Source organism: Atractosteus spatula, chromosome 7, assembly GCF_055471065.1.
Source record: "Atractosteus spatula isolate fAtrSpa1 chromosome 7, fAtrSpa1.hap1, whole genome shotgun sequence".
Classification (NCBI taxonomy): domain Eukaryota; kingdom Metazoa; phylum Chordata; class Actinopteri; order Semionotiformes; family Lepisosteidae; genus Atractosteus; species Atractosteus spatula.
In genome coordinates, this window is record NC_142712.1 from 62188266 (window position 1) to 62212399 (window position 24134).

At 42.6% G+C, this 24134-nt stretch overlaps 1 protein-coding gene across 6 annotated transcripts in view; it reads left to right on the top strand.

The window, feature by feature from the left end:
- The window catches only part of neo1b (neogenin 1b), a 198515-nt gene that overhangs the window by 73509 nt on the left and 100872 nt on the right, over positions 1 to 24134 (top strand). For all 6 annotated transcript variants that reach the window (XM_088922350.1, XM_088922354.1, XM_088922353.1 and 3 more), the window contains exon 2: positions 3460 to 3777. In XM_088922350.1, the coding sequence (XP_088778476.1) occupies positions 3460 to 3777 (318 nt within the window). The remainder of the gene's footprint in view (positions 1 to 3459; positions 3778 to 24134) is intronic.

A 24134-nucleotide genomic window follows, 5' to 3' on the forward strand; every position in this document is an offset into this window, starting at 1 on the left:
CTAAAGCTGCTTAAAGATACCGAGGTTTCAGACTACTTGCGTTTCAGATTTTCCTGCTGACTGACAGTGCGGATTACAAAGACAAAGCCATTATTGATTCGGTTGCAAATGACTACAAGAGTTTTTGGAGTCTGCTTAAAGATAACATTATTTGCTTGTTTAACACGCAGAATAAGAATATTATTGAATGCCTCAGCCTTCTCGTCTGCCATCTCAGCGTTGAGTTTTTACTACTGCACTTGATGGGTTTATGACAGAAATACTCTTAATGAATGAAGATGCTTGCTCTGTTAACTGGATCTCCCATCTGTCATATCCACATTGCTTTAGTGTATTGAAAGGAAATGGCTACAGAGTTAAGGTTGTATCCAAGGCAAGCTAAAGCCAGCTAAACATTCCCCAGTAAGTCGCATTATCTTCAGCCAGAGGGCCGAAGCCTACACGGTGCGCCAGAGCCGACACAAGCGTGTTTTATAGCCTTTTACCACATGAACCGGCAGTCTGCGCTGATCTGTCCAGGTCAGGTAGACAGCCAGCCTTCGGCAGCGCGAGGGATTGGACCTTTGGTTCCACAGCATGCCTGACACCCCAGCCGCGTCTCCGAGGAGAGCGACAGGAGTGACAGAACACACTATTTACCCACATCAGCACAAACCCTGGGGGAAAACCGGGTCGAGGGATCTTGGGGAAGTGTGAAGCTGTGAAGTGCTACAGGGCACAGTGACTGTTGCTGATTGTATGAGTGTTTTTTTTCAGGCCAGTCCTTTAGTGTTTTGGTAGAGGTCCTTAAAGGTAGAATACTGTCGTGAACATTTGAAGATGCTTTTTCTTGCACTTTCTCTCCGAAAAGCTGTGGCTTTCAAGAAGGAATACCGATGTAATGCTAAAAACATTTTCAATATTGCGGAATTCCTATGAAGTTTGGAGCAAAGGAATTGTGAAAACTGAAGGACACCTTTTGAATCGGGGATGGCTTGTGGCTTTAGTTTTGCTGGAAAACAGCTTGTAACTCTTTTGACTCTGCCTTTTGATCATTCAGTCTCTGTGATTGAAAGGGTGCTGTACAGTTGCTTGCTGGGCTTTTAGTTGACCAGTTTTGAGTTCAGCTCTTCATGCTGCTATCTGCTTAGATAAAATCTGTTTAGGAAAATGAATGTTTGTCAGTATTCCTTACTCCACTAATACAGGTGCCTGTGGCAGGCCTGTCTACGGTAGAGATGAGACTTAGAAGTGTTCAGCAGCAAGTGTTAAAAATTGCACTATTCTGGTTGCAGTCTAACTAATACATTGTTGAACTTTAGCATAAAATCCCTTGATTTAAATTCTGAGCTCTTAGCCATATCCCTGCATTGTTTACCTGACGTTATTGTCTCCCCGCAGCATCTAGAAGATGAAAATGTCAACATAAATACTTTCGTCTTTCTCATAAGTAGCATCTTCAATTTCCGTTTCCAAATTCATATTTATAGTTTTTGATTGCCTTTGTGCAACACTGTACACTTGTCTGAGTGATGTCTGCCTGTCCTTTGATCTAATGTCTTTTACGCCTTTGACAGAGTTTGCTTCCCATCCTGTTTTGATCTGTGAACTAATTATACCAAAATCTAGATTATAATGGTATAAATGATCTCAATCATGAAGATTAGTGGTCCTAATAAAGACCCTTTGGTATTCCACTACTTACCTCATCCCAGTTTGAGCATTCACCCCTTAATTGTGCCATCTGTCTCCAGCGCGTTAACCAGTTCTTAATGCAAGTCCACATATTACCTTAAATATATCCCGCTTGCAGTTTTTTTTAATTTACTGTTGAAGAACTTGAAGGTTATTTTGCTGTTGGAAGACTGAAAAAAACTGTTTAAGCCTACATTGCAAATGCTTATTTCTACCTCTTTCTTGTTATTTCTGTTATCCTTTTATCACCTGTACTTCTATCTATTCTGTTTTTTTTAGCCTGTTGCCATACTGTTCTGACCAATTCCGTATCTATTCAGGTGCATTCTGCTGCCCTTTTGAACTGTATCATTCCTTCATAGTCCATTTTCCTGAAATAGCAGACTCTTGTTGGAACAGTTTCAAAATATGCTTCAAAGAGTGCTATATTATGATCTCGATAATAATGGGCCCCTCACCTGTTTTCCTCATTCTGTCCTGAATTGTTTGAAAGCACCAGATCAATACAGGTCTTGCCTCTAGTAGGTTTTCTGACAAACTGAGTGAGAAAGCGATCATTAGCCATGTCTACCATATCAGTTTGTGCTGCTGACATTCCTGTTGGGTTTTCCTAATCTAAAAAAAAATAAAATTTCCAATAAACCGTGCCTTTACACATAAATCCTTGATCTCATTACATCAAGTTGCATTATAATTGATATCTGAGTTATCGGTTATAATTCTCTTTAAGATACTCCTAGCACCCTGCCCTTTGAAAATTATTTTAAAACACCTCTGTAGGTTGAGAGAGTGGAAAGTATATATTGTTAACTATCTTTGTAGTGCAGCGATATCTGTTGTATCTGAATACTTTTAAATGTAACGTAAGCTTTGGAACCTAACAGTAAGTTTTTGGATGTATGTTTACTTTTGTTTTGATCTGGCCTTCATAGCTAGAAGTAAAGTTCTTGATTTAAATTTCTAGACTTCCTGGCAGTTTGTCTCTTGAGCCCAGTGGCAGGTGAGATCTTCCTGCTCCACAGCAGTCTCACCCTCGGGGGTCCTGCTGCCATCCCTGCGGTTAAGGGTGATGCGTAGCTCTGTAGTGGATCTGTGCTAAGCACAGGACGCAAAAGTGGCCCAGACAATTCACACAGCCAACCCTCGTGGTGCTAACACCCGAGTGTGGGCTGCACTACCGGAGCATGGTTTTAATTCAGGTGGATCTGTAGTAAGCAGAACAAAATGTGAAATTCAAAACTTGGCTACTTGCAAGCTGTCTGTATTGTATTTAATCTTTGTGTTCAGATTGTAAGGTTCTACTAAGGATCCTAGGAGCTTTACAGAATGTTTTATACATTTTTCCTTATTTTTCCGGAGGACGCTTGCCCTTGATGCCAGATAGGACACTTGGAAAACAGTGCTAGTTTCACTGCTGGCTTTTCTTGCCTCGTCCCTGTCCCATGACTATAAGGCCGATGTTAATTAATTTTTTTTGTTAGCCAGCTCAGTTTTGTTTGACTTTCAGTGTTTAAAATGAGCTGTGGCACAATGAACTGGAATTATTGTGTCCTTCTTTGGAGAAGTGTATTTAAGTCTAGTGCTTGAGCTCTGAGCTAGAACCCGGGTTCTAGCCCATACCTGTTTCAGGAGGTTCTTCAGAGCTTGGAAGAAGTGAGGAAGGTGTTCAGGCTTGACTGCCGGTTGACAATTGTGCCTGGTTTCTCTGAGGTCCGGTCCGGCTGGGCTGTCTCTCATCTGGTCCAGCGAGGCTGACCTGTTTTCTCTCCTCCTGTCCCCCCCCAGACTCCGGCGTGAGGCAGTTCACCCCCTTCTGGTTCTCCGAGGAGCCCTCGGACACGCTGGCGGTGCGCGGCTCCCCGGCCCTGCTCAACTGCTCGGCCCAGAGCGACGGCCCGGTGCGGCTGGAGTGGAAGAAGGATGGGACGTTCCTCAACCTGGCCTCCGACGACCGCCGCCAGCTGCTGCCCGACGGCTCCCTGCTCGTCGGCAGCGTCGTGCACTCGAAGCACAACAAGCCGGACGAGGGCGTGTACCAGTGCGTGGCCTCCGTGGACAGCCTGGGCACCATCAGCAGCCGGACGGCGCGCCTCACTGTCGCAGGTAAGAGACGCTGGGTTAGGAGGGGAGAGACACCAGGCAAGTCGCACTCATACTAGGACTGTACCTGAAATAAATACAAGGCCTTCTTAACGGTATCGAAGGGCAGCATAGCATTGTGGATAAGCCTTTGGGCTCTTTGTGGTTTTGTCCCCACTGCTGACGCTGCTGTGGTACTTTGAGGAAGGTGCTTAACCTCACATGGCCCAGTCCACCCTGTTAAAAGTTGAAGGAACCAGCATTTTGGAGGGGTATCTCTGTGAAGAACCAGGGTCCAATTCAAGTGCTCATGGGTCATGTGCTCTCTAGACTTTTCTGCCTGTCTAAGACGTTATAGGTTCATATCCCTACCCATATTAATCAAATGAAGGAGGTGGAAGAGTCCAACATGCTATGTATGTGTGCTCTGGCTGTGCTAATCTATGATGTAGACAGCAACAGGAATGGATTTACTTCCTGCAAAAACCTCCACTTACTTTTTGAAGTCTGTACCCTTCTTTGGAAGGTCCCTGCTCCCATAAAAATCTAATGTTGAATGGAAGAAGGAATACTTGTGTTAATAGCACTCTTTGTCTTATGGCAAAGATTTTCTGATGGGATTCTTCTCCTTGACATGATAGGTGTCTTGTCAGAAAGGATTAGGTACCACTTGAGTTATTGTTTGACTATAGTTAATGTCGACTGGAAAAACCTCAAATGCTGGCTGACTTCCTCAAGATTTATATAACTAGAAGAATATTCCCCAACCTACAGCATAGTTTTGACCTTGTTTTGGTTTTGTTAAGGAGAGGGCTTACAAGCTTTTGAGGCCAGTATTTTAGCCTGGAGTTCAGCTAGCTGTTGGAGTATTCTGGGAATACAGTTTTGATTTACAAAGCAATTTCGGTATAGATCAGACAGCCCCAGCTAAACTAATGCTCTACCTTTAGGTGTTTGCAGTGTTAATGGGCTCGGCTTTACAATGAAAGGGGGGGGGGGGCTTGGAATACATTGGGCTGTCATGTGGAATATTTCATTTACCATCAGGTTGCGAGTGTTCACAAGGAATTCTTGTAGACTGTGCTTAGAAGCCACCCCAGTCTAGAACTGAGCCAGGCCCCATGAGTTGTGAAAGAAGCGCCTTGTCCCCATGTTAGTTAAACCAGTGAACAGTGTCACATCAGTCAAACATGATGAGGTTGGCCGTCTGTTGAAAATGTGTTGGTTGCTTAAAAACCTTTGGACTGAGTTCTCTTGGTTGTGTCACCTGATAAAGGTGCTCACTCACACACGGGTTGAGCTCTGTGAGCACAGGTTCGAGCCTGGGTCGTCTGGCCAGCTGAATGACCAAGCTTGCCCAAGCTCTGGCGCTCAGGTTGCTGTGAGGGTAGGGTGGGATGAGTCGTTTGAGGCTCTCTTGGCTCACAGTGACCCCTGTGGCCACCCAGGCTCTTTCAGGCTCTCGTGCTGTCAGCTGGAGACACCTGTCTCCTGCAGTGGGTGCCAGACTGGGCAGCCTGTGGCATGTTAACGAGTGGCTTGAAGGTGGGTGTGTCACAGGAGTGTGCCTGCAATCCCGCATCCTCCCCTGTGTGCGGTCACAGCTGCAAGTAAGACCAGCAGTTGGCTATTCCGTACGGGTGGGTCCAACAAGTCATTATTGATACGTTTTAATAAAATGGTTAGACTCAGTACACAGTGCAGAATGCGGTTCCAGGCTTCCTGACTTCTAGCCTCGCTGTCTAAGGTCAGAAACATTTTCCTTTTTAGAGTCCTTTGTGACCATCTTGAAGTAATGGAAGGAATCCAAAAAACTTCTTTTACGGATTGAAAATTGCACAGTAAGCTAGTTTTTTGTGTGTGCACTGTGCCAATCCACTGAGTTTAACCCTGGAGAGTTAGTTCTAATAACTGTCTTCTGCACTCTCTCGCTCCCCCTGGAGAGAGCTGCAGACTGGCAGGATGATGTGAAAATGAGACTGGTCCCTGCATGCTCTTGCTTGTTTGAATCAGCTCTGCACGCTTGGCAGTCACCTCGCTTGGCGTAAAATGCGAACTCTGAGTCTGAGAAATGAGAGGGGAGAGAATCGCATGACCTTAGTCATCCAAAAACTCTGTAACTCCCACTGCATCTTTGACAGACTTACTTTCCTGATCTGGGGACTCTTCTGAGTGTGAAATGCCACATTTTACATTGTTTTTTTTTAGGTTACTGGGTATTGGGAAAGTCCTTGTATAATTAGTTTTGTATAATGTCATATTCTTTGTCTTCTGTGCTTGCCAGCATCTGTAACAGAGAAAAACATTTACTGCAATCTTAAGTGCAACATTTTTATACCATACTGCTGTAAATATGTGAACTGCCCGTGCAAAATAAGATTAACACTAGCTGAGAAAGGCAATGCCTGCTGTTACTCTTGCACATTGCTTCATATTATGCTGTTCTAAAAGAAACTGGAGTTTGTCTAACCAAGGTAGGGAGATCCACGTGTGCCTTAGGAATTCCTGTTCTCTCGATGGGCAAGGGTTTGCAGTCACGGATGACACGACTACATGAAGTCGATCCGTGGACCTGCAGGTGAGAGAATTGCATTGCACCCTTTACCCAAACCCTCAGAGGAGCAGAGACCTGCAAGACAATTATCTGTCTTCCCAGCCCGTCAGCAGCTGGGTAATAAAGAGGTTAATTGTGCCGGCTTGGAGAGGGCCATTACATTCCAAATGTGCTGGAAATTGCTGCGCGGTGCGACCTCCGAGATGTTGAGGGATAGAAAGCGCAGCATGCCGACAAATTGATGTGTAATATTTGTGATTGATGAGCGAGAGCGTATCCCCTTTCTCGCCGAGCCCCCCACGTCACCGCCTTCCTCCCGCAGAGAGAAACAAGGCGGCGGAGCTCCTGCTTTTACTAATGAAGGCCCTCTTTTCCTTTCCCTCCATCTGTTTGTTTGGCGCAGGAGGAGGCGAGGACAGATGAATTTATGGAGAGGGGGGATTATCTCTCTCCTGCACCATTTGTATTCAGGTGCCGTTTCTATTAACTGATAGGGCAGAGTGTGAGACTTCAGTAATGAGTATTCTGTCTCTGGCCTGCTTGATACTCTTTGAACTTAACCCTTAGGGGCGGTTGAGGTGTGCATTGCAGTTCAACAGCCCAGGTGTACCTGATCTGAAAGAAATGACCGGGAGACTGGCCCTGTGGTCGATTTTCATTAGAGCTCTGCTCTCCGACAACTTGATTGTTTCAATTATGCATTACTGGCCTGAGGGAAGAGCCAAGGCTGCATATATATATATATATTTTTTGCCATTGATTGTTTTTTTTCCCAAATAATTACTAATATAAGAAAGCACTCTTCTCATCAGCTTTAGTGGTTTAACACCTTCTAGACTGGCAGCTACATTTCCAAAGTTTTTTCTTTCATCTGATTTCTGACGAAATGTCTTCAGTTACTGAAAAGCTAAGGAAACCTGTGCCAAGTTAAACTAAAATAATACTTTTTTTTTGGTTTTAAAAGGAATGCAGTAAAAAAAAAAGTTTTATTCAGAAAGCATTCATTCTACATAACGTTGGAAGCTATTTATGTGCCTGCTGTTTGTCAATCCAAGGTTTTTCATTTTCCATGCCTTCAGTAATTAATCTCTTTGGAAGATAGTCAGACTGTCCTCATTTTCTGTTAATCGTCAAAGAACTCAGCTATTTTACAGTCTGTCTGAAATTATTTATTCAGCGGATTTTGTCGTTCCGCAGGATTTTGTTTTGAAATTCCCCGAAAGGTATTACAAGCCAGCACTCACTTGTCGTTTAGCCTCCTGCCCGTTTCTTCTCTTCCCAGATCCAGAGGTTAAACTCCTACATCCACCCTCGTTAACACTGATCCATCTCCCTGGCTGCTGCTGGATTCCCCCCCCCCCCGCCCTCACCTGCTCCCCCCCGACTGCACCGCTGTTTCCCAGCGATCTGCCGAGAGCTCCCCAACCACTTGTGTTTCCAGTCTGTGCTCGCTGTCGCCAGACTGATTTTAGTTTTAGGGCCGCGTCTTTTTCCTTTAAAAAAAGAAAAAGGAACACCTAAATATGTTTTGCCGACAGAAATTATGTGGCTACCTGAAGTTTTTGTGAAGGCACGGCATCGGTGTGGCCTGCGGGTGTCAGTCAGGACACTGCTGCGACCCTGCATGGCCTCTACAGGAGCACCAGCTGGGGCTGCTGCCCTCCAAGTGCACCACAGTGACCCCTGCTGGGCGGGACATACATGTTCAACATGCTGTCTCCATCTTCCCTACTAATCAGTCCTTTTGTGATTTTATACAACACCCTTTCCTGGTTTCATGTAGAATCTCAAACTATATATATGTATAAGGCATCAAAATTTGAAAAGTACAGTAAAATAAAGCTTGGCAAAATCCATGCTAATCCCAGCGTGCTTTTGGTTGTGTTGCACTCTCACAGTTAACGGATTTGAGCAGCAGATTGCATGTGTCCCTGCTTAGAAATGCTCAACTTGATTATTTGAAGAGGAAGCAGTCATGTTCAGATATGCAGGTGTGGGCTTGAAGGCATGACGATGTTCTTTGATTAGACCTGTCAGGTAAAGTGAGATTGACACACTGAGCTAAGTAGATGGGGGTGGGGGGGCGAATTGGACACTTTGAAAATGTGAAGGGGGCAGGGAAGAGTTGCATAAAGCTGCTTTGTGTTTCTTAAGCGATGATAAAACTAAAATAAAATGCAGTGAAACAAAGGAACCTCTCTGAAATGAACAGCGTTTCCACCTTATTGAATCAAGATGTCCTTGCTAAAGCTGCAACCCCCCTCCCCCCCAGGCCGTTTCCCATCATCCTCAATTTGAAATTCCTTTCGCCCGAATCCCAGGCTTTTCCTATGATTGCGGAGCCTGTGGAGCGCACAGCAGGCCTCCCTCCCAGCGAAACTGTATCTGTGCTTCCCAGACTGACAGACCGCTGTGACTGGGAACTCTGCTCGCAGCTCCAGCGCCACTCAGGGGATTAGGGCTTTGTGCTTTGCGGGCACGTGCAGATCTGCCTGTGCGTCTCCGTGTGTGGATGTGCGTGTCTGAGAACAGCTTGCCTTAGACGAGTTTACATACCGCACATGTACCTGCGCTCACAGGTGGGGACAGAGGTTGCTGTCGTGTTGCTTGGCCCATGTGAAGGATTAGAAGAAAGAGCACAAGTGACAAGGGAGCTGTTTGTACTGTGGTAACAGAAGGCGTGATGCCAGACAAATAAGAGGGGTGTGATGTAGACACCATTGTAAGTTTGCTTTGAAACGTTTTTTGATCAACTGAACAGGTTTTGTGGTGTTAGTTCTGAGAAGATTTACCATCTCAAATGTGTTTCCTTCTGTGCAAATAATAGTACATACATTTTACTAAATACAGCCCAGAGTCCTGCATTTTTAACTATGTGGTTTCTGTTAATGAAATGAAGCACTGGATTTGACTTTGACATCTATAGTTCCCTCCATTGAGTAAATCCTCAAGACCATTTTATTTTTTTATAAATTGCTTAAAAATGCAAGTGTGCAAGCCAAGCCTTGTTTTGTAATCAGTTAATTAAATTGTTAACTTTAATGTAACTTTAGGGTGGCCAATTTCTTTTTGCCTTTTTTTTTGTTTACATGATTTGTCCCACAGAGTTCTTGAAATGAAAAATGCAATAGGAAAAAAGAAATATCAGCATATCTTTTCCTGTGTTTGACCAAAGATCCATTATATGTACCAAACTGTAAATAGCCCAAAAATAATCTGTAGATAGGAACAATGTTTCTTCTTATTATATATCCATTATTTTATTTTAGTTAATTCAGTTAGACAGCAGAGTTTATTCAATTGCAGCATATTGACAATGGTCCTAAAGGAAACAAAACAGGAGCATCATGACATGCTCATGATCTGTGTGGTGACAGGTGAATTATATATATATAGAAGCTGAACAGCATTATCTTGAGGATCAACGTTGTGTGAGGCTAAACATTTCCAACTCCTCTTCCATCTTTAAGGTTCATTTCTGTCAGCACCATCTTCGTTTTGAGAACGATTGATGAGCCTGTCATTCTTCTCCTGTGTGCTGTTGACATACCATTTCAAAGACCTCAGCGCTGCCCTGTGTTGAAAAGAAACATAAAGTAATCTACAAACTCAAACACCCACATTTCTGTTATACCAACTTCTGACAATACGCCAGGCCCAGGAATCTCTGTGTTTATTTGGGCAATCTGTACATATATACAACTCATTCATCCATGTGTTTATTCCCATCAAGTTCTGTTGGATATCTTTACAGGGGCTCCATTTGGAATACATGCAAGTATGTACTGGAGCTCCTACAGTTTCAAAGCTGCACAGTTCACTGAAACCTTAACAAGAAACTGCAATAAGTATTGTTGCTTACACAACAAGACCCTGGAACCTGAGAGGAGTGATGAATGAGAATTAGTGGTTTTAATGCTTTGCTGGTGCTTAACTGGCTTGGAAATTCAGACATTTTAGGCACTGGCAGCTGAATTCAGGTTGTATGTGTGTGGAATTTAGCTTCCAGCTGACAGCCCGTTTAATCTACGGATTAAGCATAAAAAATATGAAATGAGCAGCGTACAGTCCAGCATCATGACTTTCTTTGACACAAATGCAGTGGTGTTGGACAAGTAACAGCTTCATTTTTGTAAGCCAGCCAAGATGTATTCTAATTACAGGTAATAAAAAGAGCGGGGAAAAGCATGCCAGCTCTTTAGAACCTTTCTGCATAATAATTATGAGCAGAGATGAGATGCTGGAGTGTTTGAAATTGGGGACTTTCAGGAACTGTTGGGCTGGTCCTGTGGTTTGTATGCGATGAGGGTTTGCTCTGTTCTCAAGCCAGGTGTTGAAATTGACCTGTGAGCCTCATAGCTTTATTAGAACTGTTTGCAGATCCTCCATCCCTCTTCATTCCCTGGCTTTTTAAATTCTTTATTCTGTCTTCGCTTTCTATGCTTAAAACATAACCCTTGCCACTCCTCCTATGTATTTGAAAACTTAGGTACCTCCCCTTTCCTTCATCTTTTTCGTGTTCTCCTACACACTGTAACCTCATCCCTTGTGCCTCCAGCTCTCTTTCTGCTTCCTCTTCTGTTTCCACTCTGTCCACTAGAATCACTTGGCCTCCATCCTCTCCTTGGTCTTTAGGGAAGGAAAGGTTCGGCTTTTCTCAGTTGGCACTTAGTTTCTGAACTCACCCTTCCTTACATGGTGATTGAGAGGCTGGGAAGGGCCATATCCTCATCTGATTCGGCTTCAGGAGTGTCTGGCAAGCACTGGGGGAAGTTGGGGCAGAACCAAACCTCTGTGCTGTGGAAACCTTCCGTTCGGTTCAGTTTCTTGATCAATTGCAATGAAACACTTATGCCTTGGCTCCTAACACTGCTTTGTTATCTCTTTCAGTTGGCTTTTTCTTGTCCCCTGCAGTTAAAACAAAGGTAACTAATGGAAGAGAAGTAAATGTGAAACCAGGTACTGTGGGCTTCTCTGCCATTTTACAAGCAGGAGGTAAATATTTGCTCGTGACAACAGATGCTCCCAGATTCAAACTCAAAGGTAAATTTTTTGCAGGACCTAGAGATTCCATGAATTCAAGTTTTTTTTTATCCTTATGGGTTCCTTTTTTACATGTGGCATTACAATACAAGAACAAAGGAGATTCTTTGCTACCTCCTGAAAGTTTCTTTCAAAACAGCCCTTCTTGTGAAGTGCTGGGCTTTTTGGGATTTGAGTAGGGTTTTCTCTTTTCATGCACAAGATAAAACATGTTTGCATTGCTTGAGAAGTTCAAGGAGGATCAAGCAGGTGTATGGGACGGTTTGATGTTGACCATCAAACTGGATGTTGGTGGCTATAAATTGATTCAACTTCCAGACACCTCCCACCTCCTGTATTTGTGAAAATGGAAAAATCATTCTCTGAATTTTCTGTTGAAATAACTAAAAACACAGCACTTTAATGTTCAGGTTTTTCAAACCTAAAGCCTAGACCTCCTTTAGTTTGTCTGTTATCGGGTGTGCGTGGAAAAATAGTCTGCAGTGAGCCTCGGTGTTTTTCTAATCTGTCAAGGAATTGCAGGCTCTGGGATCAGTTTTCACTGAAGCCACTGGGCATCTTCAGTTATGTGACATGAGAGAACCATCTGCTTCACCACAAGGGTGATTCTCTGCAGCTCCATCTGCATAACAAAGAGCTGATATAACACCGTATGCATTGTCTGCTCTTTATTTAACACCCCGTGTGTGTCTTTTATTCTTTTTTTGCTCCTCTCGTAGTTTGTCGTGGTGTTTTTTGAAAGGTCCAGGGCGGTGGAGGGGGGTATTTCAGAACAGCCGGACTGTTCGTTCTCATCTCTCCGGTAATACACTCAAGAGCATCCCACTAGCGCGTCCCTCCAAAATGCTCCTGTTTTCAAAGTTGTCTGTGTTCTTGAGAACCTTTTAACACAAAGCGAAGACTGCGCTTTTGAAGTGCTCATGGGCCTGAGGGATATCTCTCTTCAAAATCAAGTGATTCACCTAGAAAACACAGAGTTAAAAGGACACCTTCAGGCCTCTGAGGGAAACCCACACCTACATTTCAGCTGAGCAGAAATAGCTCCAATACTCTGGATTATTCCTTCTTCTGTAAACTCCCTTTTTGTAAACTGCTGTCTGATCATTGTTCACTTTATAGTTTCCACACATTCTACATTTGTAATTAAAAACTACAGTCTCCACTTTTCCTGCAAAGACCCTGAAGGCTTGTGGGTGATAGAATGGCCTGTCACTTAGAGCCATTGGTTCTGTTTTTGTAAGAAAAAATATTAATAAAGTTCATAAATTAATAAAGGGATCATTTATCTCTAAATGTCTTTGAACACATCTCTGTAACAAAAAATAGAATCTTGGGGGACACTTTGTCATTACTTTCTTGCTTTTATTTCTTGGCTCTTTATTTTTCATGACCCATCTAGCCCGAAATAACTTTGTTTACAGCAGAATGAGCGTCAGTAACTGGAGATTTGCTGCATACTAAAGCCTTCCTTGTGGCCAGTGCTGATCTCCTAATTTCAGTAACAGTAAAGTTACTGAAATTAGGAGATTAACAGTAAGGTGTCAGAAGAATTTCTGAAGCTACATTTGCTGCAGTCGCCCATTAAAGTAACAAGCTAACATGCAACAATAAAGGGGGGATAACAGGAAATTGATTGAAAGTGATTGATTGAATAAGCTCGTGATAGATACTTGTACAGTTGTGTAGTACTATATACTGTAATGTACTATATACGCTGCAAATAACAGAAGACTATTTCCCTCGTCTTTAGGGCTGTAATGGGTTTGTGGTTAGTTTTTTCAATTTTATAATTCTAACATTTTGAAAATGTTGCACTTTGTTGTAACAAAGACCAGACTTGCTTGGCAAAATAGAAACATAGGTCTGAACGAAAAGCAGGTAATAAAGTTTCTACATTTTGACTTTAGTTGCCACTGTTTTTGCAAGAGTAACTGAGACTTTAGAAGCATCTGTCAACAGTGCACTAAGCAGGTCCACATAATTGAAGAGTTGATAGCTGGGTGAGGTATGTGTTACAGTCGTTGTCATTCAGCAAAGGGTCTCTGGTGCAAAATCAATTTAAAACTAAGAAAGTTAGATCCAGATCTTAGCATAGGGTTAAAGTACAGTAAGCAGAACACGTCAGAGTCGGAGTGATATTTTTAACGGCCATGAAATTATCAAAACCTTGTTTGCTGGGCACCACATGCTTGCAGTGTGTGGTCCAGATAAGCATCTTCAGCCCCATCTGACACAATTAACAACTTACTGCACCAATTATACAATTACCACCCTTGTGTTGAGAAGCATTTCCTTTTTCCTTATCTCCATACTTTTTAATTTCCTCTTGGTCCTTTTATCTGTGCTGATGCAGGATTAGGGTTAAAGTTGTCAGTCCCCTTTTCTGGTGTTTGAACACGCTGATGAGAAGTTTGCTAAAGAGGTGCACATACACTTAGAATATGTATTTTACTGTATCTTAAGGGTATTGTTCCAGCCCCAATTCCAAGTTGATATGTCTGTTAATATAATGTGCTGCCTCTCTTAAGCATCTTCTCTGAAGCCGGTGGCACTGATTGCCTTTCAAATGAAGAAATTATATTTGCTCTGCATTCATGAGGGTTTTTTTAGTTTGGCAGCACAAAGTGTCTCAGGAGTTGCTTTGTGATTATAATTCCTTTTCTGTCAGCATTTCAAAATTAGTTTCAAGCACCGTGCATGCGAGTGTGACCTCCAACTTCTTGTTGCTTTTGGAATTTTTTTTATCCCATTGCCTTAGAGTTGTTAATCTTACCTTTTTCTCCAAGTTCCCTTTCTCTAGGTGCTCACTACAGAGTCCCTTTTTTATTATTAAAACATTTGCACATTTGTGTGTGCAGATTTTAGGCTTCAGGAAAAATGCAGTCAATTGTTCCCTACTGACCCACACAGATTTATTAAACCAGTGCAAGTTGGCTAGCAACTGAAGTCATCCATCAAAAAAAAATTAAAATGTATTTTGTGTTTGAGAATGTATTACCAAAAAAAGGCCAAATACTGGCCTAATGCTTGAGTAGTCCCAGTATTTGCTTATGAGTTATCTTGCTGACCACAGTCCTGGCCTGAAAACCCACTGCCTCTTAGTCTTCTACATAACTCAGTCAATCAATCTATATAGTGCCCTTTATGATGCTTTACCGCAGAGTGCTTGACACATTTCTATAGCAGTTGTAACAATATACAACATCAGTTGAACACTGGGCACAGAGGAGAGGTAAAACAACAACTCCCAGTGGGAGAAAATAAACCTTTGGGGTACAGCAGTTAACCCCACCTCCCATCTCCTGTCATTTAGTTTGTGGTACATTAATTATGATGGATTGTGAGGAATTTCTGCTAAGTCCAGGCCTGCTGTCCTGCCTTCCCGAGTCTGTTGCCATGGTTATCCAAGAGCAGTGGCTAAGGATTTCTGGATCTGCCATCTTGGGTCTAGCATCCCAGGTCACAGACTCAGTTTTGTTTGACACTATCCAGTTCAAAGTTCAATTTAAAGCCCTTGCTCAAAACCAGAGGGAAAGCAACTAGACAAAGGAAAACCTGATCTTACAACCATAAACGTACGTAGGGCATTTTAAGTTGAGTATCTGGAAAGGGACTGTGTGTTGAAAATGCAGAGGCAGCAGTTAGTGTGAGTGAATGGTCTTTAGTTCTTACTTGTTAATATTTGGAGATGTAGCCCACTTCATTAAAAAAGAAGCAAGTGGAATAAACCTGCTTGGGGAATTTCTGTGTATTATTTATTTATTTTTCGAGGCACTGTAGTTCCAACCAGCTCGATGGATTTAGCTTTTAGTAAGGGGAACCAGTTTGCGCTGGGGGCAGTGTGTTTTATTGGTGCTGCCTGCCTTGGCTAAACTTCAGCTCCTGACATTGCGACAGTCAGAAGGAAAGAAACGCAAAGATACCCCTCTTGCGTAACAAGAAGCTGCTTCCAGATGAGCAGTGAGGTAGATAAAAAAAAAAACTTGGAAAAACGTGTTTCCACGTTCAACGAAAGAAAAATAACATTGCGGGTTATTTATGGAGAACTTTCAAGGGATTAGGTCTGCGCCTGTATCGGCTTGTTTCCTTGTTTCACTTCGACGGCAGGAGTGTCGGGTTGAAGGGAGAGAGAGAGAGCGAGAAGGAGTGGAAAGTTTGTCCTCGTTTCTCTGGGCCGCCCTGAACTCTCGGTGCAAGGGCCCCTGGGAGGGCGCAGTCTCCTCTCTGCGCTGAGCCGTGATTGGAGCTGAGGCCCTGACAGAGCTGAGAGAGGAGAGTGGAGATGTCGGGCGGGGGGGGAGTGTGGGGAAGGTGGAATCAGGCTAACGAGTGCAGGATAAACACTCTCTGCTCTCAGATGTCCAGCCTCTGCATGGCAGCATGAGGGCTGATCAGAGGCTCAGTTGTGAGGTGAGAGGGGACACACCCTGCCATTGGTGTCCCAGATCCCCTCATCATTTCAAATCCAGGCTTTTCTAGCTAGATGCTCTCTTCAGCAGTGTGGGGTGGCTGAGAAGGCAAAAGGCGTCTGGCTTTTGAAGACAAAAATATCTGTCTTTGCCTCTGCGCTTCACAGAGCACGACAGCAGGGCTGAGCCCCTGCTTTCAGCTTCACAGTCACTTTCCTCCAAGCGGCCTTGGCTTCTACCCTGTTTGTATAATGTTCACAGGGAAAACGAAAAAGATGTAGTTGGTAAGGACCGGGGCCTTAAAGTAAACCTGTGCGTACACATCTGCAGTTTGTTTTCAGATTGCGTAGACGGTGTTTCAGTATCTTGATAAATAATAATAAATGTGAGATATGACCCCAGCAGAACCTTGGAGGAGCTCCCCTCAGATTTGGTCAAACATTCCTTATGCTCACTTTCAAGTGTCTCTTCCAAGTGTGTTTAGCTTTCTTACAGCTGGCGTGGTGCCTCTTATTTGCCTTTGTAAATGCAGCTGAATCATGCCAAGAGCAGCAGGGGAGAGGAGGAATATTATGTATTCTTTAGTTTGCTGTTATTTCCAGGTCCGCTTCCAAAGACCCCAACCTATTAACCCATATATATATATGAAGCTGCTAGAAAAAAGAAAACAGCTTTGCAATTTCACTGGAGCTGCAGCGGTGCTATTTCATAGACAGGGTTCACATGTTCGCTTGTGTGGAGTGAGCCTGCGTGTGCTTGAATGGGTTGTGCACTGTCGGTCTTCAGTTCTAGTGGGACAGAAGAAGGAACCTGGAGGAGAGAGTGACCAGGGCACTGAGGGGGTCTCCCTGCCCCTCTGGTCCAGGCTGCCGGGACTGGCCGTTGAACTCATCGTCACTGCCTTTCGAAGGCTATATTGAAACATGATGTTTACTCAGTGTTACATGCTGAGTGCCTCACTGCACCCTGGGGAAGACGAGAGCAGTGATTAATGGTTCATGGGGTCTCTTCTCACAGAGCCATGTAGAGCACATCTGCCCCAGCAGCTAGAAATTAAACATCTGCACGTCATGGTCTGTCTTTGCACAGATGCACAGATCCGTGCTTGATTGGAATACGGTCCATACCTGTTCTATACTGATGCTTAAATACATAAACCAGAAGCAAGGGTTGTAAATCAGTGGTGCAAATGACATTGTTGTGTATATTGTAGATAATACTATACAGGCAATGATAATACACCTGCTGGCTGACAGAAGTCCTAACAGCTTCGACATAATCAGTGTCCCATTTCATACCTGCCTAAGACAACTCCCTATATCGCATTTCCTATCACTCTCACAGGATGTCAAGACCAGCTCGTATTCATCTGCAGAGGAGAAAGCAAAATGTCAGTCTGTTTTTCAATTACAGAGAAGGAAGAGACTTACTGTGTGGTTTGTCACTGGCTTACTGATTAACCACAGGCTGTCACCTTTCTCTGTGTGTTCTGTGGAGGTTGTTCACTCACAGATTTATTTGATGCTTGTGTGCAGTCAAAGACAAGCTGTAGAGGCGCATTGAAGCTGTTCAGTGTCTCTCTCTGTCTCCTAACCTTCCTTCTCTTGTTGTGCACTTGTTTTGGTCTCCTTATCTTATCTCCTTCTTTTTATTTTTGCCTTTGTTTGTCTTCCTCCCCCTTTCTTGTACTTTAATTAATTCGCAGGGTTTGGTTGCATGTTTGAGCAGCGTGTGAAACTGCTCGAGAATGTTGTTTCTGTGCACACTGTCGCATAGGCAGGCAGACGCAGAAAACAAACACCTAGTCTGTTCATGCCTGGGGTTATTTTTTTTCATTTTTCAAATTTTATTTATTTTGCCAGTGTGAACAGTATATGTTAAAAAATACAAAAAGCCTAGTATGTATCATCCTGGCTGTTTATGTTTGCCTTGCACAGCCTGGTGACTTCTGAGTAACCTGGCAATTTAGAAGCTCATGTGGTCACGGTTCATTTAGGCTGCCTGGGAGAGACAGGTCTTTTATTCTCCCTCTTCATTTGTCATCAAAAGATGTGTCCCTCTCTTCCTTCTTTCGAGTGACTGGATCAAGATTCCCCAGGTCCTTTCAAGAAATGGCTGGAGAAAATCGTTGGATGCCTCGCCAACTATAGAAACCACACGAGCAAGATAGTCAGATGGCTTTGTCTTGGTTGCAAGGACTTCTCATGTTCTTCTTGGTACCCCATCCTTCCAAAGGGGGGCTTCATGCTTTCTCCTCTTGCCAGTTGTGTGTTGGTACAGCGTAGTATAGTGGGTTTGTCTCTGCTCTCATTACCGGTGGGTTGTGGGTTCACGTCCCTGCTGCAGACACTGTACCCAGGGGACCCAGGCTTATGGCAGGTAAATCCTGCATTGGACAGGGACCCAGAGAGCTCCAGAGCTGTTCTCTTGTCTTCTTAACATGTTGCATTCTGGCTCAGAAAGCCAATGTGCCTCAAGTATGGAAATTTTCATTTGTGTGTATTCTTATTATTTATCTTTTCAGTGATGTAGAGCAATATTGTATCTGAAAACTACCAAAATATTGGTAGTATTGGTATATTGGTAAATATTGGTAGAGTGCAGAGAGATAGCTGTTTCTCTCACCTCCACATATAATCACATTTGGCTTTGAAGAATCTTTTCAAGATTGTCTGTGCTGATTTAGGTGGGAAGTATGAGAGATAGTGGAAAGTTTAACGCTTAAAAAAAAAACTGGACGTTTCAGAATGTTTTTTTTCCTGTGAGTTTTATGCCTGAATAATTTATGATACATGCTCTTTAATAGCATAAGGAATCTTTTAATAGGTTTAAAAGGCATTAGACTTTTGTCTTTAAACTAGAGATCCCAAGTTATTATTTAGGAACGTTTGTTTAAACAATTGATCAATGAAGCAGATAATATTTGAATGAAGGGAGCACTAGCTCCTGAGGGCTGAAGGATGTTCTGATTTTTGTTACAAATGGTCTCGAAAATACTGAAACCTATTTAATTCATCATTGTAAAGCTGTTTTAAGCCTTTAGACAATGATGATGGATGGACTGGGGCTGTCCAGGAATAGAGTTGGAGAATCCTGGTCTAAATTGTCCAAATTGTAAATTGCCAGGTTGCTACAGTACATATCTGAGGTCTAAAGCATGTTGTTGTGAAAGTGCCAATAAGGACTGTTCACAAGAAGACAGTAGTGAATCAGTGGTCGGTGGTGAGCACGTTTTTTAAGTGACAAGGTCGGTGCCTTTTCAATTGCATTCGTGGTTTTCTGGCCCGGCTCCACAGTTTTTCCTGTCTGCTGTGGACTGCAGCAGAAATGAGGGAAAGCAGCCGTAGTTCAGAACACGGCCCCTGGCTCAAAGACCTGCGCTAGATTGCAGTCTGCTTCAACACTGCGATGACTCTTACTGACTCTGAGAATTTAATCACTGTCACAGATAGGCTCTAGGTCTTGCTTTCCCAGCACAACGGTTGGAACTGTCCTTTTAACTGTTTGGAACAAAGGAGAGTACAATAAGGTGTGTTGAGGTGTTTAATTACGATTTTGTTGCCATTGTGTAGCCAGTCCAGTACAGTGTCTCATGTTATTTTAGGAGTAGTATGGCTCCAGCTTCTTTAGACACAGTGTAGTGTTCTGTTTTTTAGAGTTATGCTGAAACAGCCATACAGTCATTGTGCTACCTCTTATTAGTGTGTTTTAAATGGTTTGTTATAAGAAATGAACAAATCCAGTGCAAAGGCAGGTTTACAGTGGCTTGAGGCAGCAGTGACCCATTTTTTATGCTAGCATGTTAACATTTTCTCAGTCCTCTCTTAGCTTCCTGGCGTAGCCGGAGTATAAACAGAGAGGCAGATAGGATCTGCAGATGTACTCGATTCCTGATAAGACTCAGACAGCTTCACAATAGGCAGCGACAGAAATCTGGAAGTGCACAGCAAGAGAAAGTAATCAGTTATTCTTATGCATTTATCAACCTATCTATCATCTATGTGGCTCGAGTGTATTCGTTTGTCTGGCTGCGATTTGAGCTGCTGGGGAAGGCTGTTTTTTTAACGTGCTGATTAAAGAGCGAGGAAAGGCACACTTGCTCGCATTGAACACAGACTTCATTAGTGGTTGTGCTGTGTGTCTTTAATTCACCGTGCCTTCCTGAGTGAGCTCTGGGCCCCGTGTCTCATCCCGGCTGGGACTGTCGCTGCTCTGTGCTGTTGAATGCTGGAGAGGTGCTACCTCACACCCTGATAAGAGGGGTATATTGGGCCCCGCCACCACATTTATCAGAGCTTTGTAATGGGATAGCAGCTCCCAGGGTGCAGGCATCTCCATGGCAACGACCTCTAGAGAAGGTCAGAGCGTAAATGGGCAAAGAATGAGCCAAGTTCCACGGAATAAAAAAGACATTAACGTGATTAAGCCTAATTCAGTCGGCATTGTTTTAGGTGCATCTCAATTGTCTTTAATGAAAATGTCATTTCCATGGCAGTGGGGAGATGGTATATGTGATGTGGGCAATCACACTTCACTTGTCTTCACTGCAGGGGGATACTGCTGCCGTCTTGTAGGGGCTGAACATGGAGGCTTAACTCTTCAGTTACACCAGAGATATCCGCAGAGCATAAAATATTCGACCTCAGTCAGCAGAAAGAGGCTGCAGAACACTTTCATGTTTCCTTTTCAGAATTCAACAAATGTATCTTCTTTTTAAATTAATCTGTATTTGGTGTCTGATAAACACAGCAGGTTCAGACAGGGTACCAGGGAATTTGTGTTATTGTAACAGGTCTCCTCAGTGTTACATTTGTAAATACACAGCACCATTAAACAGTATATCAGACATGTAGACCCCTCATGTTTCCGGCTAAAACATTAAGCAATTTTTTGCCATAATGGATAATTACACCACCCGATGGAAAGGAAGAGTGTCTTTGTTTGAAAATGATTTCTCTAATGAGGGAGTCCATCACTGAACAACTAAAGATTCATGCCAGAGTGAAATAAGATTACCAATGAAGGAGTACACTTACAATTATCTTTATAAAAGAACAAAGAATAACGACATAGCCAGCATTTGAAAGGAAAAACAGCTGTTATATGTCTTGTTGATGTTAGCATTTTTTCTCTGATAAAATGGCAACAATGTCATTAGTTACTTAATGAACATGAATAGTGGAAACCATCTGTGTGCTCTTTGGGAGATGAAGTAAATACATTTTCATCAGGAATCAAACATGCTAGAAGAATTATATATATATATTTAAAATCTAATTTGGGCCACATGGAACCCAAGCACTTCAGGAGGAGGGTGGAAGAAGGGGGTGGCTGATGATTCACTAAGGCCTTTTGAAGAACACTACCTCTAGAATACTTCCTCAAAAATCTCAGGTTTCTCAAACAATTGTATTTGAAAATGATGTTTTCAAAGTAATCAGTTAGAAATAGTTATTTAACTGTGAAACAGCTGCCCGTGTGCCATTTTGTAACATGTCTTGTGTATCCTGAAACTTTTAAATCCTTTTAAAACCAAACAGGCCTTTAACATATATATATATTAAGACTAACCTTGATAGTTTTAAAGCTTTCTTGCCTGTATACATGCATCCATATTTATATACATGTATATACGGAAATGTGTGTTTTCTTGTTTTGCTCTAAAAACAGCAGTTGAGTCCTGGGTGGCCTCAGCACTGAAACCACTCTGGAGATTTGACATCCACGATCCGGATGCTGTGGTTTCCATGGTTACCAGGGGCTGTATCTTTCCCTTATTCTGCCTGCAACAATTTGAAGGCTAAAAGTATCTCTCGAAAACAATAGCTCGGACCACTTTCCCCACTGTGCTCTTCTCTCGCGTGCTGTGTGAATATCAAAATTATAATGCCACTCTGTCAATAGGAAGATTGGTATTACCACACTCTTCTGTCAATGTGCAAGTCATTTTGTCTAGACAGATTGATTGAATTTAATTTAGTTTTGATTTATTCTTCTAAATAGTGAAGTGGCTTAGTAGAATGATTGTAGATCATGCCAGAGAGTGCCCTTTATCCACAGAGAGTGTGGAGTATTCGGTCTCCACACTTAATGCCTTCTGATTACAGAGTATAGGCATTAACATCTTATGAAAACTGCCCTTTGACCACTACTTTGATTGACTTCAGAATTGGAATTCTGAATTATCTGAGGCCATTTTCTCTTCGAGACCCAGATGTGTAGTTTTATTGGTAAACCTTTAACCTCGAGAAATGTAAATAGCTTAATAATTCTGATGTCTCCCAGTATTCAATCTCTCTGAAAAGTAGCAGCTGGGGCTGAAAGGCAGTTCTGGCAGTTCAAAGGACTGTTTAGTTGTTGGTTACACACTTGACATAAACAGTGTTAGTGGAGTGAATTTTCAAATTCTGAGCATGAGCTTTCAGTTACCATCTTCGGAGCTTCGGAAGGATTCGCTTTCCTTTATTTAAAGACTGATATAAGATGCCAGTTTTGCAGAGCATCGTAGTGTATTTACTCACAGGGCCAGGACTCCACTTTCGCAGCCACCAGTGCAGTAATGAGGTGTGAGCTTGGCGAAAGGCAGTGTATTTGTGGGGCAGCTGATGAAGTCTTTGTCTGATTGTCATTGAAGTGCTGTAAGCTCCTCTCCCAGAGGACAGAAAACTCTAGGCTTGGCAGTGTAACAGACATCCTTCTTCACTGCAGTTTCTTTACTCTGTGTCCCATCAGTTCCCTTTCAGCACTTGATAATGTTTTGTTTACACTTGGTGCTCTGCGCTGCTAATCCAGCAAGGCTTCCAGGCGGTCACGGGGTAGGGGCTAACGGTGACGACTTGTCCATTTTCTTGATGTAATGCACAAGTATGGATAGAAGATAGGAGCTTTCAAAAGAGAGGCGACCACGTGGCCTTTCTTATCGATACCTAATTGTTCTCAGGGTTTCATTCTGCTCATGTTCTTAAAAACTCTAATCAAATTGGCTCTGGTAGACATCCACCCACCCTTTGTATAAAGCACTGCTTTCTGTTCTCAGTCCTTGATTTCGGACTCTTTAATTTCCATTTGTGTCCCCGGTACTTGTTTGATTCTTGATCTCGAAGCATACCTCAATATACTGTTTCCTCAAATCCCAAAAGAGCAATAATGACGGCATCAGGTTCTGGGTATATTGTCTTTATTCTGTTAGTTGAGTGCAGTAGTCTTTTATGCCAACAGATGGCAATAGTCAATCCCTAATGTTTGAATATAATTGAATCAGTGCATGGTCATTCACAATAATAATACCACACTTAATATTGGTTATATTAATGTTAACTGTACATGCTCATGTTAGAAACTGGCAAAAATGTAATCTTGTGTCCAGCTAACCATATAACCTAGTGATCTCAGAGGACAGTTAAACATGTTTGTTTCATACAAATATGGTATTGAATTTGTGTAGCTCTTGGAGCTTGGGCCAGTATTCTATGCGAAGTGAAATCTGTACCACTCCTTCTTCTGACCTGGCGGTGTCCCCTCTTCTCTACAATGTTGCAGTTCTGTCAGCCCACCAGCCCCCTTGTACAGGGCAGCTGAGTGAATCTGTTGAATGTTTAATGAGGGCAGTCAGGGAGAACCTGTGTGTTTACCAGTCTGCTGATTGTTGACCTGTTTCTTCAGCAGCTGTGTTTTAGACAGCAGCGAGCTAAAAGTAGATGGGGTATACTTTGCCTTTAAAAAAAAAACAGAGCATTTGTTATTTCTAGTTGACAAAAATAAAGGTGATTTGCTGAAGTTATGCTGTGTATGACAATATAAAAAAAATTATTTCACTTTTCTGTTGACATTCAAGTAATTTGTATAAAGCGATCCTGTAGCCCGTAGAATATATAGGGTCATCGGTAAATAAACAGATTTAGTAAACAGCTCCTTCAGTATGTCCTTTTCTTTGTGCTTTATCTGGAAGACTGTTGTTGGTCCCCTTCACTTCTTAAGAGGAGACTGGGTACCTCATATTATCTGCATTATATCCAGAATGTCATTCCCAGATCTAAATAAGAACTCGGTTTGTCTCAGGTTTGTATAACTAATTGTATTGTGGAAAGAAAAGGCTCTGGAAGATCATTGGAAATCCATTGATATGTATTTTGTATACAATTCATTTATATATCACCGTATTATAAATTCGCTTTGTCCAATGTTGGTTGTGCACCATTGTGCATTTGTGGTTCTGACTGTTTATACCTACTCATAGCTGTAAAATGAAATTTGTGTATCCTGTGTCAAAATGCTCAGAGACATTTTACAGAACATTTTAGAGTCAAAACTACACTCTGGTAGAAAAAAATTCAATGTGTGAAATAAGAATTACATTTCCTTTCAGAATAGTACTG